The 14666-nt window shown below is 49.5% G+C and overlaps 1 protein-coding gene and 1 pseudogene across 1 annotated transcript; both read left to right on the top strand.

Moving 5' to 3' along the window:
- Nucleotides 1-927: 927 nt before the first annotated feature.
- On the top strand, nt 928-6943 carry Mrpl4 (mitochondrial ribosomal protein L4). Its single transcript, NM_001108754.1, has 9 exons — nt 928-1182; nt 1269-1335; nt 1435-1585; nt 3779-3830; nt 4658-4775; nt 5306-5412; nt 5504-5613; nt 5694-5770; nt 6311-6943. The coding sequence occupies exons 1-9, from the start codon at nt 1126-1128 to the stop codon at nt 6454-6456; spliced, it is 885 nt and encodes a 294-aa protein (NP_001102224.1). The 5' UTR covers nt 928-1125; the 3' UTR covers nt 6457-6943.
- Nucleotides 6944-12991: 6048 nt separating this feature from the next.
- On the top strand, nt 12992-13664 carry LOC108351839 (cytochrome c, somatic pseudogene; annotated as a pseudogene).
- Nucleotides 13665-14666: the final 1002 nt, after the last annotated feature.

The following is a 14666-nucleotide window of genomic DNA, read 5'->3' on the forward strand; positions in this document are numbered from 1 at the left end:
GAGTTCAGTGCCAGCCAAGACAGACCTCTTCACACACCAAGAGGAGAAGGGAAGAACATACAATTAGATTCACCTGGGCATGTAAGCAATGCTGTGCATGCAACTGGCAACCCAGCACTCCAGAGGCTGAGAGAGGGAGTCTCTGAACTCAAGGTTAGCCTTGTCTACACAGAGAAGCCTTGTGTAGACAAGAAGCCTGGCTCAGCAGGTTAGGGGGCTTGCAACCAAACTAGACGGCCTGAGTTCAATTCCCACCAACCACATGGTGGCTCACAACCATATATAATCTGATGCCCTCTTTGGAATGCAGGCATACATGCAAATAGAACACTTACATGTATAAAATAAATAAAATCCTTTTTAAAAGTAAAAAATTAAAATGCATATATATTGAAAAAGCGAAGAATAGCCCCATGTTATGGCACACACCTTTTTTTACCCCTTAATTTTCCAGATAGGGTCTCATTCTGAATGTCCAGGAAGTCACTATGTAGACCAGGTTGGCCTCGAATTCCCATGTAGCACCTTTACCTTCCGAGTGCTAGAATTAAAGGCAAGCACCACCATGGCCCAACCCGGCACACATCTTTAATTTCAGCACTGGGGAGGCAGAATCAGGCGGATCTCTCTGAGTTCAAGGCCACCCTGGGGTACATAGTGAGTTCCAGGCTAGTCAGGAGTGAGACCCTGACTCTAAATGACAAAAATCAATTCATATCAATAATGGTAAATGAAGAGAAAGGCACAGAGAAAAATGTAGGCAAAATACGGAGTGTATATAGCAGGAGGTCTGTCCACTGTAAATCAAAAGATTAACGCTTATTAGCCAGGTACCGCCCAGGTATGGGCGGACCCTCCATCTACCCTTCAGGTTCATTGGCTAAAGTAGAAACACGTCTCTTGGAGTGAAGCATCTTCATTGGTTTGCTTCCGGAGCCCGCTCTCCGGGTGTTGGGGCTTCGGGTAGTCACGTGGAGCTGATCCAAAGCCTCCGGCTTCCGTACCTGGGGCTGATGGCGGCCAATCGCATTCGTGACGTGCGCCGGCGCACATACGACGTCATCAGTCATCGCCGCGAGCGTCCATGGGCGCAGCGACCTCCTGCGTGACGAGATTTCATTCGAAATGCTGCGGTTGTTCCAGGCCGCTTCCCGGGCCTGGCTTCGACCCAATGGCTCCCGGGTAGGGAACCGAGCTGAGGTCAAGGTCGGAGGTCAAAGGTTGATAACTTCCGAGAGCACCTCTAACTCCGGCCTGTCATTTTCCAGGTCATCAGCTCTCTAGCAGAAGACGCGGTGCGGCCAGCCGAGATTTCAGAGCCGGGAGATAGCGCAGGTGAAATGGCCGAGATCATACCTTGACACACTGAGTTGGCACCGAAAGTATTGAGTTTTGATCCTGACTCGTGACCCCTCATTTCTCATCCCCGGCCAGGTCTCCTAGACCCTGTATTGCGCAAGTGTGAGCTTCCGATACCGGCGCCCCGGCGCCCGGTGCAAGCCTGGGTCGAGTCTCTCCGAGGCTTTGAGCAGGAGCGCATCGGCCTGGCGGAGTTGCACCCCGACGTGTTTGCAACGACGCCCCGGTGAGTGCGGGGTGCAGTGGGAGAACCTTGTCCTTGTTTCTCCACATGACAAAAGAGGTGATCAGTTTCCCTCATACAGGGCTGGAGGGCGAAGGATACAAACACCCTGCTTTGTTTCCTTGTGCTTGAGTCCGCATTTTGTCAGACCTCAAGAAAGTTGAGTGACAATTAGGTAGATTAATCTACCACAGAGAAAATTCTCTAGAAACGTTTTATATTAGGGCTGTGGATGTGCATAGAAGGTTTGCCTGCACTCACCTTGCCCTGGGTTCCCTTCTATAGGATACAAAGGTCATGGTGACCCACACCTCTGATCCCATCGTTGTAGAGGTGGAAATAGGATCAAGAAATTAATGGTCAAGGTTGCATAGTGAGTCCCAGGCCAGCCTGGACTACATGACACCATACATAAAAATAAAAATACTAAATACTGGGCTGGAGAGATGGCTCAGCAGTTAAGAGAACTGGCTGCTCTTCCAGAGGTCCTGAGTTTGATTCCCAGCAACCACATGGTACTCACCCATCTCTAATGGGATCTGATGCCCTCTTCTGGTGTGTCTGAAGACAGCTACCGGGTATTCACATACATAGATGAATATAATTCTTTTTAAAGAGTAACTAAAAACTGTCAACATGTTGGTTTTTTCAGAAATGACAGCTAGAAGGCCAGACTTGTTGACATGTGCTTGTCATGCCAGCACAGGGAAGGCTGAGACAGGATCTAGGCATCTATATGGCTGCTCACAAGCATCCGTAACTATAGTTCTGTAGGAACTGATGCCCTCTCCTGGCTCCGTGGGCACCAGGCAAACATGATGCGCAGATAGATTTGTTTTTGCAGGTGGAACACACATACTCATCAAAAGGGAACTCACGTTTTTGTTGTTGTTGTTGTTGTTGTTGTTGTTGTTTTCCTCTCGAGACAGGGTTTCACTGTGTAGCCCCTAGCTGTCCTGGGACTCCTCCTGTAAACCAAGGAGGTCTTGAACTCACAGGCATCCTCCTGTCTGCTTCCCTAGTGCTGAGGTTAAAGGTGTGCACAGTACCATGCCAGGCCTTTTGGAGGTGGGGGTAGACTTGTAGATGTGGCAGTAAGGACAACTTGGAGGAGTTGTTTTTTCTCTCTTCATGGTGCATGCATGAGTGTGCATGTGTGCTCGTGTGTGCATACATGCATGTGTGTGTACACAAGTCTGGCTTTGCTGCAAGTGCCTTTACCCACTGAGCCATCTCGTTGGCCCACAGGATTGCTTTTATTGGACATACTGCCCACACAGTAGGCCCTAGTAGCATTTGACCACTGTATACCTGAAACACAGTTAGTGTTGGATACTGAAGTGACAAAATATTTAGATATATCAGACAAACTATATTATAAAGGGCTGGGGAGACACAGTGAGTAAAGTACCTGCCACACAAATATGGCTCCCTGATTTTGAACCTTAGAACCCACATAAAGCCCAATATGGTGGTATGTACGTGTATCTGTAATTAAAGCACTGGTGCACAGAGATGGGAGGGGAAGGCAGGAGAGCCCCTAGAAGCTCCAAGGTGTCCCTCTGACTCCATCTAATCCCAGTCAGTGCCACCTGTATTTCTGTGTACGAGCATTTGCCTGAATGTGTCTGTGTACCACATGTGTGCAGTGCCCTCAGAAGCTGGAAGGGGTCAGAAATGGAGTTAAGGCCAGCTGCGGGTTGTTTTGGATGATAGGAATTGAACCTGGGCCTCTACAAGAGTAGCAAGTACTCTTAACCACTGAACCATCTCTCTAGCACTCCTGAGTACTTTGAGCTTGATCCAACCAAGACAAGAGCATTTCAGAGAGAGAGAGTGAGAGAGAGAGAGAGAGAAAGAGAGAGAGAGATTGAATGAGAGAGAGAGAACACAACTCCACCACTCTTTGGTTTTTAGAGGTGGAGTCTTACCATGAAGTACAAGTAGGCCTTTAGTTCTCAACTCTATTGCCTCAGCCTCCTGAGTACCAGAATAATAGGCACAGCCACCAACCCTGGCTGGACTTCGTGGTACAGAGACCATCTTGAGTTGAGGTGGTGTCACCTGTGGTCAGGGAAGAGTAGAGGACAGAGGGTCCCAGATGTCCAAAGGAAGAGCCAGGTTTCCTTTCCTGAGATGCAGATGTGGGAGTTTCACCTGGGGTGCCCCTCTTAGGTCTCCCTTCCCTGTCTGCAGGCTGGACATTCTGCACCAGGTTGCCGTGTGGCAGAGGAACTTCAAGAGAATCGTGAGTGTCCTGAGTAGCATGGCAGAGCTCCCCACTGGGCTCAGCGGCTTGTGAGTGTGCTCTCTGGAAACAACCCCGCTCCAGTCTTGTCTGCCTATTTGAGGCAGGCCCCTTCTCAGCTCGTAGTTTAGCACCCATCACTGTAGGTCTTATGGTAGGGAAGCTGCAACCCACCATATCCCTGCCCCAGAGGACTCAGAGTCTAGTAGGAGAAGGGGATGAACATCAGTGGTTAGAGTGGACAGGCATCCTTGGGAGCAGTCTGTCTGGAGTGCAGGTGTACTGGGTAGTGAGTAGAGCCTCAATGTCTGGGTAGTACTTTGTTAATAAGCCATCACCATCCCACTTGGGAATTTTTAATACCAAGCCATGTCACAAGATTCTAGATAGGTGCTCTACTGCTGAGCCGTGCTCCAGCCAAAGGAACATTTAACTTGTTCTACCTGTGGGTTTGACTTAACTAGCCCTCAATGCAGCTGAGTGGAGATGAATAGGGACAGTATGTGGAGAGGACCTCACAGAGCCTACCATTACCCTTTAGTCAGTGAGAGCAGAGTTCTAAGCCAGGAACATTCAAGAGTCCACAAGGAACCAGGTGAGATGACTCGTGCCTGCAGCCACGCCCTGCAGAGGCTGAGGAGGGGAATAAAATTCAGTCAGCCCGAGCTACATAGTGAGGCCTTGATCCTCAGAAATGACAGCCCTTGTACACTGGGCAGCAGAGCCCTGCTTCTCAAGATGGGGGACTCTGGTCCCTAAGTTCTCCGCACTGTCCCCTTCACAACCTTCTCTGCCGTTAGTCTGAGCCCTACTCTTTGTACCCACAGAGCTATGCTAAGACCAAGACCAGGGCGGAGGTGAGTGGTGGTGGCCGCAAGCCCTGGCAGCAGAAAGGCAGTGGCCGTGCCCGGCACGGCAGCATCCGCTCTCCCATATGGCGGGGAGGTGAGTGGGTCTAAAGGGGAGGGAGTTGGAGTTGGCCCTTGCCCTGCAGCTGCCCACCTGAGTCCTGGGGTATGAGCCCACTGGGGCATAAGAGCCCTGCTCCACCAGCCTGGTTTATGCAGCTCTGGGATGAAACACACTTGTCTTTGCACACTGGGAAAGCACTCCACCCACTGAGCCACAGCCCAACCCCACCTCCCCTTTGGATACCTGTTTGTTTTTTTTTCTTTTGAGACCAGGTCTTGCTGTATATCCCAGGCTGATCTTGAACTTACTTTTTCTGCTTCACTTTGTTGTACTAGAGTTGGATGACTACCTTCATACCTGTCTACAGTCCCTTTCCACCCCTCCTATCTAGTCTTTCCTTGCCCACTCTTCTCATGTACCTAGTGGGATCTTCTGGCCCCTCCCACTCCTCCCAGGCTACTGTTCATCACCCACTCCAACACCCTGTGCCAGCCATCAAACAGATTTCTGACATCCCAGGCCATCTGTGGCCAACACCTTCTCACACACCACTGTCCCTGCAGGAGGTGTAGCCCATGGTCCCCGGGGCCCTACAAGTTACTACTACATGTTGCCCATGAAAGTGCGGGCACTGGGCCTCAAGGTGGCCTTGACTGTGAAGCTGATGCAGGTATAGTACAGAACAGCTGGGAGGGAACATGGCTGGGGGCTGTGGTTCCTAGGCTCGGCACTAGAGCCCAGGGTCTTGTTTTTCTCCACAGGATGATCTACACATTGTGGATTCCCTGGAGCTACCCACCGCAGACCCCCAGTACCTGACAGAGTTGGCCCAGTACCGCCACTGGGGGAGTTCCGTGCTCCTTGTAGACTTGTGAGGACACAGGGCAGGGTGGGGAAGGGGCCAAGTCCCGTGTCCTGCCAGGCTCACCTCTCACCCTCCATGTGTTCCAGAACACATGAAGAGATGCCCAAGAATGTCATGGCAGCCACCTCCAGGCTCAACAGTTTCAACCTGATCCCTGCAGTTGGTGAGTGATGGGTCCATCATGACTTAGAACCCTGGAGCAAACTGGCCCAGATCCCACTGTTAATCATGGGCGGGCAGTTCAAACCCTGCACCTGTCACAGCATGGCTCACTGGCTTGTCTAAGAGTTTACCACTCAGTTGTGCTAGGCGTGTGCTCTACCCAGAGCCACTCTTGCAGCTTTCAGCTGCCCCAGTGAGGAGCATCCCAGTCCTATCTGTTAGTCTGTTCCACAGACAGCCTGAAGAGGGGGCCATGAGCATGGGGTGAGAGCCGCTCTGCCTGTCCTCCACTCTTTCCTCCCCTCCCACCGACTCCAGCTGATTCTGGTCTCTCAGTGATACCTGTGTCTATCCACCTACTGGGTCCTCAGTGGAATGCTGCATGGGGGTCACAGTCCCGGGCAAATGGGAAGTCAGCTAGTTTGCTCAGCAACTGCTGTGGGATCTGAGAACTAACAGTGTACCACAGAGGGGGCCAGGGCCCAGGCTTCAGATAAGATGGCTCAGGCAGTCACACCCTGACCATGCCCTCACATCCCAGGCCTGAATGTGTACAGCATGCTCAAACACCAGACTCTGGTCCTCACCCTGCCTTCCGTCGCCTTCCTGGAGGACAAGCTACTCTGGCAAGATTCAAGATACACACCACTCTACCCCTTCCGCTTGCCCTACAGTGACTTCCCCTAACCCTGCCCTGGTCACCTAGGGGCTTGCTCCACTCGGGGGCCAGGTCAGCAAGCACACCAGCCATCCCCAAAAAAATCAGTTTCCTGGAGTCTGTCGGACCTTGTTACCAGGAGGGAAAAACTGCACAGAGTCAAAATGATCCCTGCCGGGGATCTCTTTTGTCACATTAAAAATGAACCCTATTTTTCACAAGACTTGGAAATGGAGCTGGTTGCTGCTGTGGGATCCTGTCAGCTGTTCATCCAGTGCTGGGTATTCTTGATGCCTCTCCTCCAGGGCTCACAGCCTGCTTCAATACAGACTGCCAGGAGGAGTTTCTCCCTCCTCAGGCAGATGTTGGAGCCTGCATCGGTGCCAAGCCTGTGCTTTCACCTCCAGGAGGGCCTCCCACTGGGTGCTAGGCAGGCTCCTTACAGCTTCCTTCAGGCTCAGAATCAGAGCCAAGGTCTTGTGTTCTAGGATAAAACCAATAAACCCATTTAAAGAGACCACTCCCGTGTTCTCATTTTGTTGTGGTTGTGTTGTGTGTTCTTCCAAACAGGGTTTCTCTGTGTAGCCTGGCTATCCTAGAACTCCCTTTGTAGTCCACGATGACCTGGAACTCAGAGATCCACCCAAGTGCTGGGATTAAAGGTGTGCCCCACTGCCCAGCTGTATCATTCTTAGTTTAAAAAAAAATCAGGGAGCTGGAAAGATGGCGTGGCAGAGAAGATGGACTGTGTTCTCCAGAAACCTGGAGTCAGTCCCAGCAGCCACATGGCAGCTCACAGCCATCTTCAACTCCAGGTTCAGGAGTGCCAGATGCCCTCTTCTGGCCTCATCAAGACAAACATGGGCACAGACATGGTATATTCACAGGGTACAGGAAATAATTAACTTAAAAGTTAAAAAGGCTTACATGAAAAAAACTTGCTGTGGCATTTGGATGGAGCCATTTGAACCGTGAGCTGCACTCCAGCCCCTCCTTGAGGGCTTCTTTGCAGGAGCTGTTCTCTCCCAGGACGGAGATTACAGGCGCACACGGCTGTGTCTGGTTTTACATGTGTTGGTTTTTCACAAAATGAACAGAGTTATACAGGGAAAGCGAGGCTTTCATTATATATATGCTGGAGAGATGGCTCAGCGGCTAAGAGCACTGGCTACTCTTCAATTCAGCAACCACACGTCAGCTCAACTCCAGTTGCAGGGGGCCACACACCCTCACACAGACATACACTCAGGCAAAACCAACGCACACAGGTAATAGGTCATTTAAGCTGGGTAGTGTTGGCTCATGTCTTTAACCCCAGCATTCAGGAAGCAGAGGCCATAGATCTCTAAATTTGAGGCCATCCTGGTCTACAGAGTGAGTTCCAGAACAGCCAGGACTAGACAGGAAAAACCCTGTCTCAAAATCAAAAACATTTTTTTAATCTTTTTATTTATTTTATGTATATGAATACACTGTAGCTGTTTTCAGACACACCAGAAGAGGGCATCAGATCCCATTTCAGATGGTTGTGAGCCACCATGTGGTTGCTGGGAATTGAACTCAGAACCTCTGGAAGAGCAGTCAGTGCCCTTACCCACTGAGCCATCTCTCCAGCCCCCAAAAACATTTTTTAAAATGAGGGAAATTGAGGCGTCCCCAGAGAGGGGCAGCTCTGTCTCTAAATTAGTACCAAAGTTGACTAGGACTGCTTTCTGTTGCTTCAGACACACCCACTGGCCGCCAGTCCTCTTTTGGCTGAAAATACCCCTGGGATGTGTTGACATTCCAACTAGAAAAACAAAAGTCACAGAAGCCCTGAGTGGCAGTGTTCTACTGCAGTGCTACAGAGGTTGAGGCTGGAGGACTGTGATTCTAAGGATAGCCTGGACTACTTGGTAAGGCCAGGCAGGCATGGTGGTGCACACCTGTCATTACAACCCTTGAGGCAGAAGCAGGAGGGATGGTTGAAAAAGTCACCCTTGGCTACATAGCTTGAAGTCAGGCTGGGCTACCACAGACCCAATCTCAAAAGCACTAAACAAAAGTGTTCCTGTCTTGGGCTCCACGTCCTTGGCAGTTCTTTCTCATTCCTTAATAAACTTGTTTCCTCTGCTCAGAAACAAGCCAGGCACAGGTTTTCAATCCCAGCACTCAGGAGACAGAGGTAGGCACATGTCTGAGTTCAGGCCAACCTGGTCTACAGGTGTGTTCTAACTCTGCCTGGCTACAAAAACCACCACCACCACCACCACCACCACCAACAACAACAACATAGAAAACCACCAAAGAAGCTGCTGGGCTGAGTTGTAGGTGTGCCGTTACTACATGTCTCTGTTGTGCCTCTTATGAAGCTAAAGGTTCTAAAGCCGGAGAGTTCCGGCCTAAAGGCACACATGCAGTTCCACCTACCTTAGAACTTGAGGAAGCAGTGAGACCCATTACCACACACAAAAGTCAGAACCCTATCCTTGGAGCCCCTCAGCCAATCGGAGGAGGGAAAGTGACACTGTGTCTAGAAGGTACTTTCAAGTTAGTGGAATGTAGCCTGGCAAGGTGTTGAATGCACTTGAGAGGTTGAGGCAGGAGGATCAGGCCAACCTGGGCTATGTCATAAGTCTGAATCTAGCCTGAACTACGTGAAACCTTGTCTCAAAGCAGTGGGGCTGTGGCTGGGCATGTGGCTCAGCTGGCAGAATGCTCATCTACAAGTCATTAAAGCAGGGGAAATGCAAGCAGGGTGTGGTGGTGCATTCCTGCAATCCCAGATCTTCAGTGTTAGAAGCAGAATCTGGGGAGTTCCAGGCCAGTCAGGGCTACAGACCAAGAGCCTGTCTCAAAGTAAATAAATAAAAGCTGAGGCGGCTCGGGCTCCAGAAAGGAGAAGAGGGGGTGTTGGGATGGGTGGGAAACCATGGCTGGTGGAGGGAACTGCAAGATGTCCCCTCCAGAAAGCCAAGGGTAATGTCTCGTACTAAGGCTGGGAAGTTTCTGATCAGCAGAGCATCCCTTGATCCTTATGAGACCACTTGGCACCAGGGAGGAAGTCATGCCCTTCCTGCAGACCAAGGCACGGGGCAGGAGAGGAAACTGCAAAGGAATGTAACTCTAGAGTGTGCTGCTCCACAGTCTACTGCCACTTACCCTCCCACTCCCAGCGCAGCAAATGACCCTTGCAGGATCCTAGATCTACCAAGAAACTGCCCTCGACAACAGCCCCAAGCCTCAACAGCTTCAATGGGTCAGCCTGAGATTAGGTTCGAGTCCGAGAGATAGCCAGAGGACCACCCAGGGAGGCTCTCATATATCCCAGGTTAGCTTCTAGGCTTTGTTTGGTTTTAACGTATGTGTGTGAGCGCTCTGTAGACGCATACCCCTGCATGCCGGAAGAGGGCATCAGATCCCATTACAGATGGTTGTGCACCATCATGTGTGGTTGCTGGGAGTTGAACTCAGGACTTCTAGAAAAATAACCAGTCCTCTTAACTGGTGCACTGTCTCTCTAGCATCCCCACCACCACCACCAAAGCCCCTTTCAGAGGCAGGGCTTCTCTGTGTAGCCCCTGCTGTTTTGGACCAAGCCAGCCTTGAGGTCTGTCTGCCTCCTGAATGCTGAGATTAAAGGCATGTGATGTGCTGATGCTTCCTTGTTCTTTTTTTTTTTTTTAAGGTGTTTTGTTTGTTTTGTCTCAAGACAGGGTCTCGGAGCTGGAGAGATGGCTCAGCAGGTAAGAGCACTGACTGCTCTTCCAAAGGTCCTGAGTTCAATTCCCAGCAACCACATGGTGGTTCGCAACCATCTGTAATGGGATCTGATGCCCTCTTCTGGTGTACCTGAAGACAGCGAGAGTGTACTCACATACATTAAATAAGTAAATAAATAAATCTTAAAAAAAAAAAAAAAAGACAGGGTCTCACTATGTAGCTGTGGCCGACCTGAAGCTCACAGAGAACGCCTGCCTCTGCCTTCCCAGTGCTTTCTATTTTAAGTTAAATCATTTTATTTGAGAAAAGAAGACACCTGAACCCTGCCATTCTCGAGGGAGAAGCAGCAGCAACTCCAAATCCATTGGACCTGAGCTGAGAGGTGTGGGGTGGTGAGCAGTAGTTAAGAGTGTTTAATGCTCTTCCGGAGGACCCAGGGTTCCATCCACACCACTGAAATGGTGGTTCACAATGGCCTGTGACTGCAACTTCAGGGGACCTGATGCCCTCTTCTGGCCTCCACCGGCACTACACACATGTGCTACACAGACATCCATGCAAGTAAAAGACCCATACACATAAAACATTACAATTAACACAATAAAATATTATAAAGTTAGATTTTATGTGTATGAATATTTTGCTTGTACACATATGCATGCCCCATGTGCCTGGTCTTCATGAAGGTTAGAAGACGTCACCAGATTCCCTATGACTAGAGTTGTGAGCCTCCGTGTGGTGCTGAGAATTGAACTCAGGTCCTCCGGAAGAGCAGCCCACTCTTCCACTTAGTCACTGAGCCATCTCTCCAGCCCTCTATCCCTTTCTTTCTCTCTCTCTCTCTCTCTCTATCTATCTCCCCCTCCATCCCCCCCCCCTCTTTTTTAAAGACAGGGTTTCTCTGTGTAGCCTTGGCTAGCCTCCAGACTTAAAGATCTACCTGCCTCTGCCTCCCAAGTGCTGACATTAAAGGCATGAGCCACCACTGTCTGGCTGCAGCAGCTACTCTTAACTGCTGAGCCATCTCTCTCTAGACCTTCTTTTAGTTAAAAAAAAAAAAAAAAGTGTGTGTGTATGGGAGGGGAGGTGTGGTGTGTCACATGTCGGAATCCTCTGGAAGAGTAGCAACTGCTCTTAAACACTAGGCCATCTCTCCAGCCCCTCCAAGTTATGGTCACCTCACCAGTTCTTTTTAACCATAAAATCTTCTATTCCTGGGGTTGGAGATTTAGCTCAGTGGTAGAGCACTTGCCTAGCAAGCGCAAGGCCCTGGGTTCTGTCCCCAGCTCCAAAAAAAAGAAAAAAGAAAAAAAAAAAAACTTCTATCCCTGGCTTTAGTTTTCTACTATAGTAGTAATCACAATAATAATAATAAAATAAACTTATGGCTTTTTTTTCTTTTTTTCTTTGGAGAAGCCCTATGTATAGCCCAGGCTTCAACACGTAGCAGAGGGCGACCTTGAACTCCAGATCCTCTTTCCTCCTGGGCTTTGTGCTTGTTAACCAGGAGCTCTACTAACTGAGCTACAGCCCCAGAAAGGTTGCTTGTTAAGTTACTGTCTAAGATCAATTTTATTTTATATGTGAACACTTAGCTTGCTTGCGTGTGTGTACCACATGCATGCCTGCTGTCTGGCATGGATGCTGGGAACTTAACTTCAGTCCTCTGCAACAGCAGTATGCACACTCAACCACTGAGCCATCTCTCCTGTCACAGGACTGTGTGTGTGTCCAGAAGAAAACATCAGGCCCCTAGAGCTGGAGTTACAGATGGTTGTGAGCTGCCAGGAGGGTGATTGGAATTGAACCTGGGTTCTCTGCAAGAGCACTTGCTTTTTTTTGTTTGTTTGTTTTTTTAATAAATATTTTACTAAGATTTATTTTACACTGTAGTGGTCTTCAGATATAGCAGAAGAGGGCACCGGATCCCATTACAGATGGTTGTGAGCCACCCTGTGGTTGCTGGGATTTGAACTCAGGACCTCTGGAAGAGCAGTCAGTGCTCTTAACCGCTGAGCCATCTCTCCAGCCCAAGCACTTGCTCTTAATTGCTGAACCACCTCTCCAGACCCCAGAAGGCGGTTTTTGTGGAGCTGGCCTTAAATCACCCAGTCAGTCACCTGGTCTTGCCCCATCTTCTGAGTACACTTATAGGCTGCTTGCTGTATGCTGCTGAGCTTCTGTGTTGAAGTACACTTGTGTTCTGTGTCGCTGCTCCATTGATGATCCCTGCAGGATTTTCCCATATTCAGATCTTGGCGGATGGTGCCCACTTCACAGTAGGCTCGGCTTTAAACAGTCACGCTCTAAGGGACATAGGACCTTAAGGGCAATGGAGGCTCAAACAGGTGAAATAGCGACTAAAAGAATCTCACTGACACGCCGAGAAAAATCCACTCCGTGGGGTTTCCCAGATTCCCTTGAGGTTTCTCTGAAACTCCACCATAGTTGTACCGGAGTAGAGATTGAGTGCCCCTCCCCAGCCCCTTCCCCCAAGATCAAAACATCCCCGTGGAAATTCCTCAGGAATACCCAGGCTTCAGGCGTGGGTGTGGAGTGGCCTGGTCAACTGTGGACTCTGGAGGAAGAGCACACGCGCATCTCAACCTCTCCCTTCCGCATCTGCAGCACGACCTCCTGGCCCAGGGCTGGTCTCCACGGCAACTGTATAGGCATCTTAAAACAGGAAGCCTCTGGCGTCCAAGGGACAGAAAACAAGCCACTGGGTCTTGGAAGACTAGAGTTTGAGATCTCTCTTTACCTAATCGTTGTTCAGGGTTTGCCTCAGTTTGCCTGAGAAAAGCAAGAGTGGGCTAGAGAGAGGGACGTCTGCCTAAGAGTCTGAACGTTTGTGGTGTTGACCAGCCCGGACCAAATTTAAAATGGGTGATGTTAAAAAAGGCAGGAAGATTTTTGTTCAGAAGTGTGCCCAGTGCCACACTGTGGAAAAAGGAGGCAAGCATAAGACTGGACCAAACCTCCATGGTCTGTTTGGGCAGAAGACAGGCCAGGCTGCTGGATTCTCTTACACAGATGCCAACAAGAACAAAGGCATCACCTGAGGAGAGAATACCCTGATGGAGTATTTGGAAAATCCCAAATATTACATTCCTAGAACAAAAATGATCTTCTCTGGAATTAAGAAGACGGGAGAAAGGGCGGACCTAGTAGCTTATCTTAAAAAGGCTACTCATGAGTAATTCCATTGCCTTATTTATTACGAAACAAATGTCTCATGGCTTTTAGTGTATAACATAATTTAATTCCTACACCAAATTCAGATCATGAATGACTAACAATGTTTTTGTTGGACAGCCCAGATCTAAGTAAAACTGACTTGTCCTAAAGTGGATATGATCTTTTTAAAGTAACACTTCCAGTTGTATACATGCTATCACTGCTCTCCCTTTCTCAAGATACGACTGAACTTAATTAGTAATGTTTTACTTCCCATAAATATGGGGGTGTGGCCTCGAACCTATTGAATGGTTTTGTACTTAGATTTATATAGCCGGGTATATGAATATATTTAAACACTGGGAAAATTCTATCACTGTCTCAGAAACAAGAAGACTCACCTGTTCTTCAGTGTGTGTTCACCGGCCTCTGACAGGCAATGCTAAACACCAGGGAGGAACTATTCTTGACAATGCTGTTTTAATTAGAATTCCCTACATCAATGATGCTGCCTCACCACTGAAAGGCATTTACTGTGGTTTATGTATGATATCAAATAAAGAGTATTTAACACTTAAAAGAAAGAAAGAAAAAAGAAAAGCAAGAGTGGTGGAGTATGAGTCAGGATCGGGAGCTTAAGGTCATCCTCAGTTACCGGGCATTTGAGGCTACCCTGAGCTACTTGACACCTGACAGAAGCAGAAAGAGATGAGAGGGGAAAGGGGAGAGACTAGCGCGAGGGGCGGGGAGAGAGGAGGAAAAGAAAGCCGGAGATGGAAGGAGGGAGAAGAAAGAGGAGGAGAGTAGACCCAGAGGGCGCGCTGAGGGGGTTAGGAGCTAGTCTCTCTCTTCAGAGAAGTGCCTCTCCTCCTCTGTGTTCTCACTTTCTCATCCAGTCTAGAAAAAGGGCGGTGCAGGGCTCCACGCCACAGGACCAGACTTCTTCCTTCCTTTTTGGGGAGCTATCAAGACGCCCCAGCAGTCAAAGCAGAAAAGGGGAAGCGAGGCCGCGCGGGCGGGAGCACTCGTGAGTGGGAGGAGGGTCGTGAGGACTGCGCGATGCCTCTCAAGAAGGACTTTCTCACGGCGGATCTGTCCCGGCTTGCTAGGATCGCTGCTCGGAAAATCTCTAGCGTCAAGTGGGTGGGGCATGGCCCTAGGGAGAGGGACACCTCTGAATGGTTGGCGTCCCCAAACGATTCCGGGGAACTCTTATCCTTAGCACGGGCTTATCTGGTGGGCTAAAGAGTTAACTGGTAGGTTTGCAGTAGTTGGGGAATCAGGACTTGATTTCGGATCCCTGCGAAATGCCGAAATGCCGAGCCTCAGTGTACCCCTTCGAGGGGATGGCCGTCCTGAC

Source organism: Rattus norvegicus, chromosome 8 (genome assembly GCF_036323735.1).
Source record: "Rattus norvegicus strain BN/NHsdMcwi chromosome 8, GRCr8, whole genome shotgun sequence".
Lineage (NCBI taxonomy): Eukaryota > Metazoa > Chordata > Mammalia > Rodentia > Muridae > Rattus > Rattus norvegicus.

Bases quoted from the DNA above. Each gene is read 5' to 3' on its own strand.
- Mrpl4 (NM_001108754.1), top strand. From the start codon at position 1,126: ATGCTGCGGTTGTTCCAGGCCGCTTCCCGGGCCTGGCTTCGACCCAAT. The intron at 1,336-1,434 runs GTGAAATGGCCG...ATCCCCGGCCAG, and splicing joins AGAGCCGGGAGATAGCGCAG to GTCTCCTAGACCCTGTATTG. The intron at 5,413-5,503 runs GTATAGTACAGA...TTTTCTCCACAG, and splicing joins TGACTGTGAAGCTGATGCAG to GATGATCTACACATTGTGGA.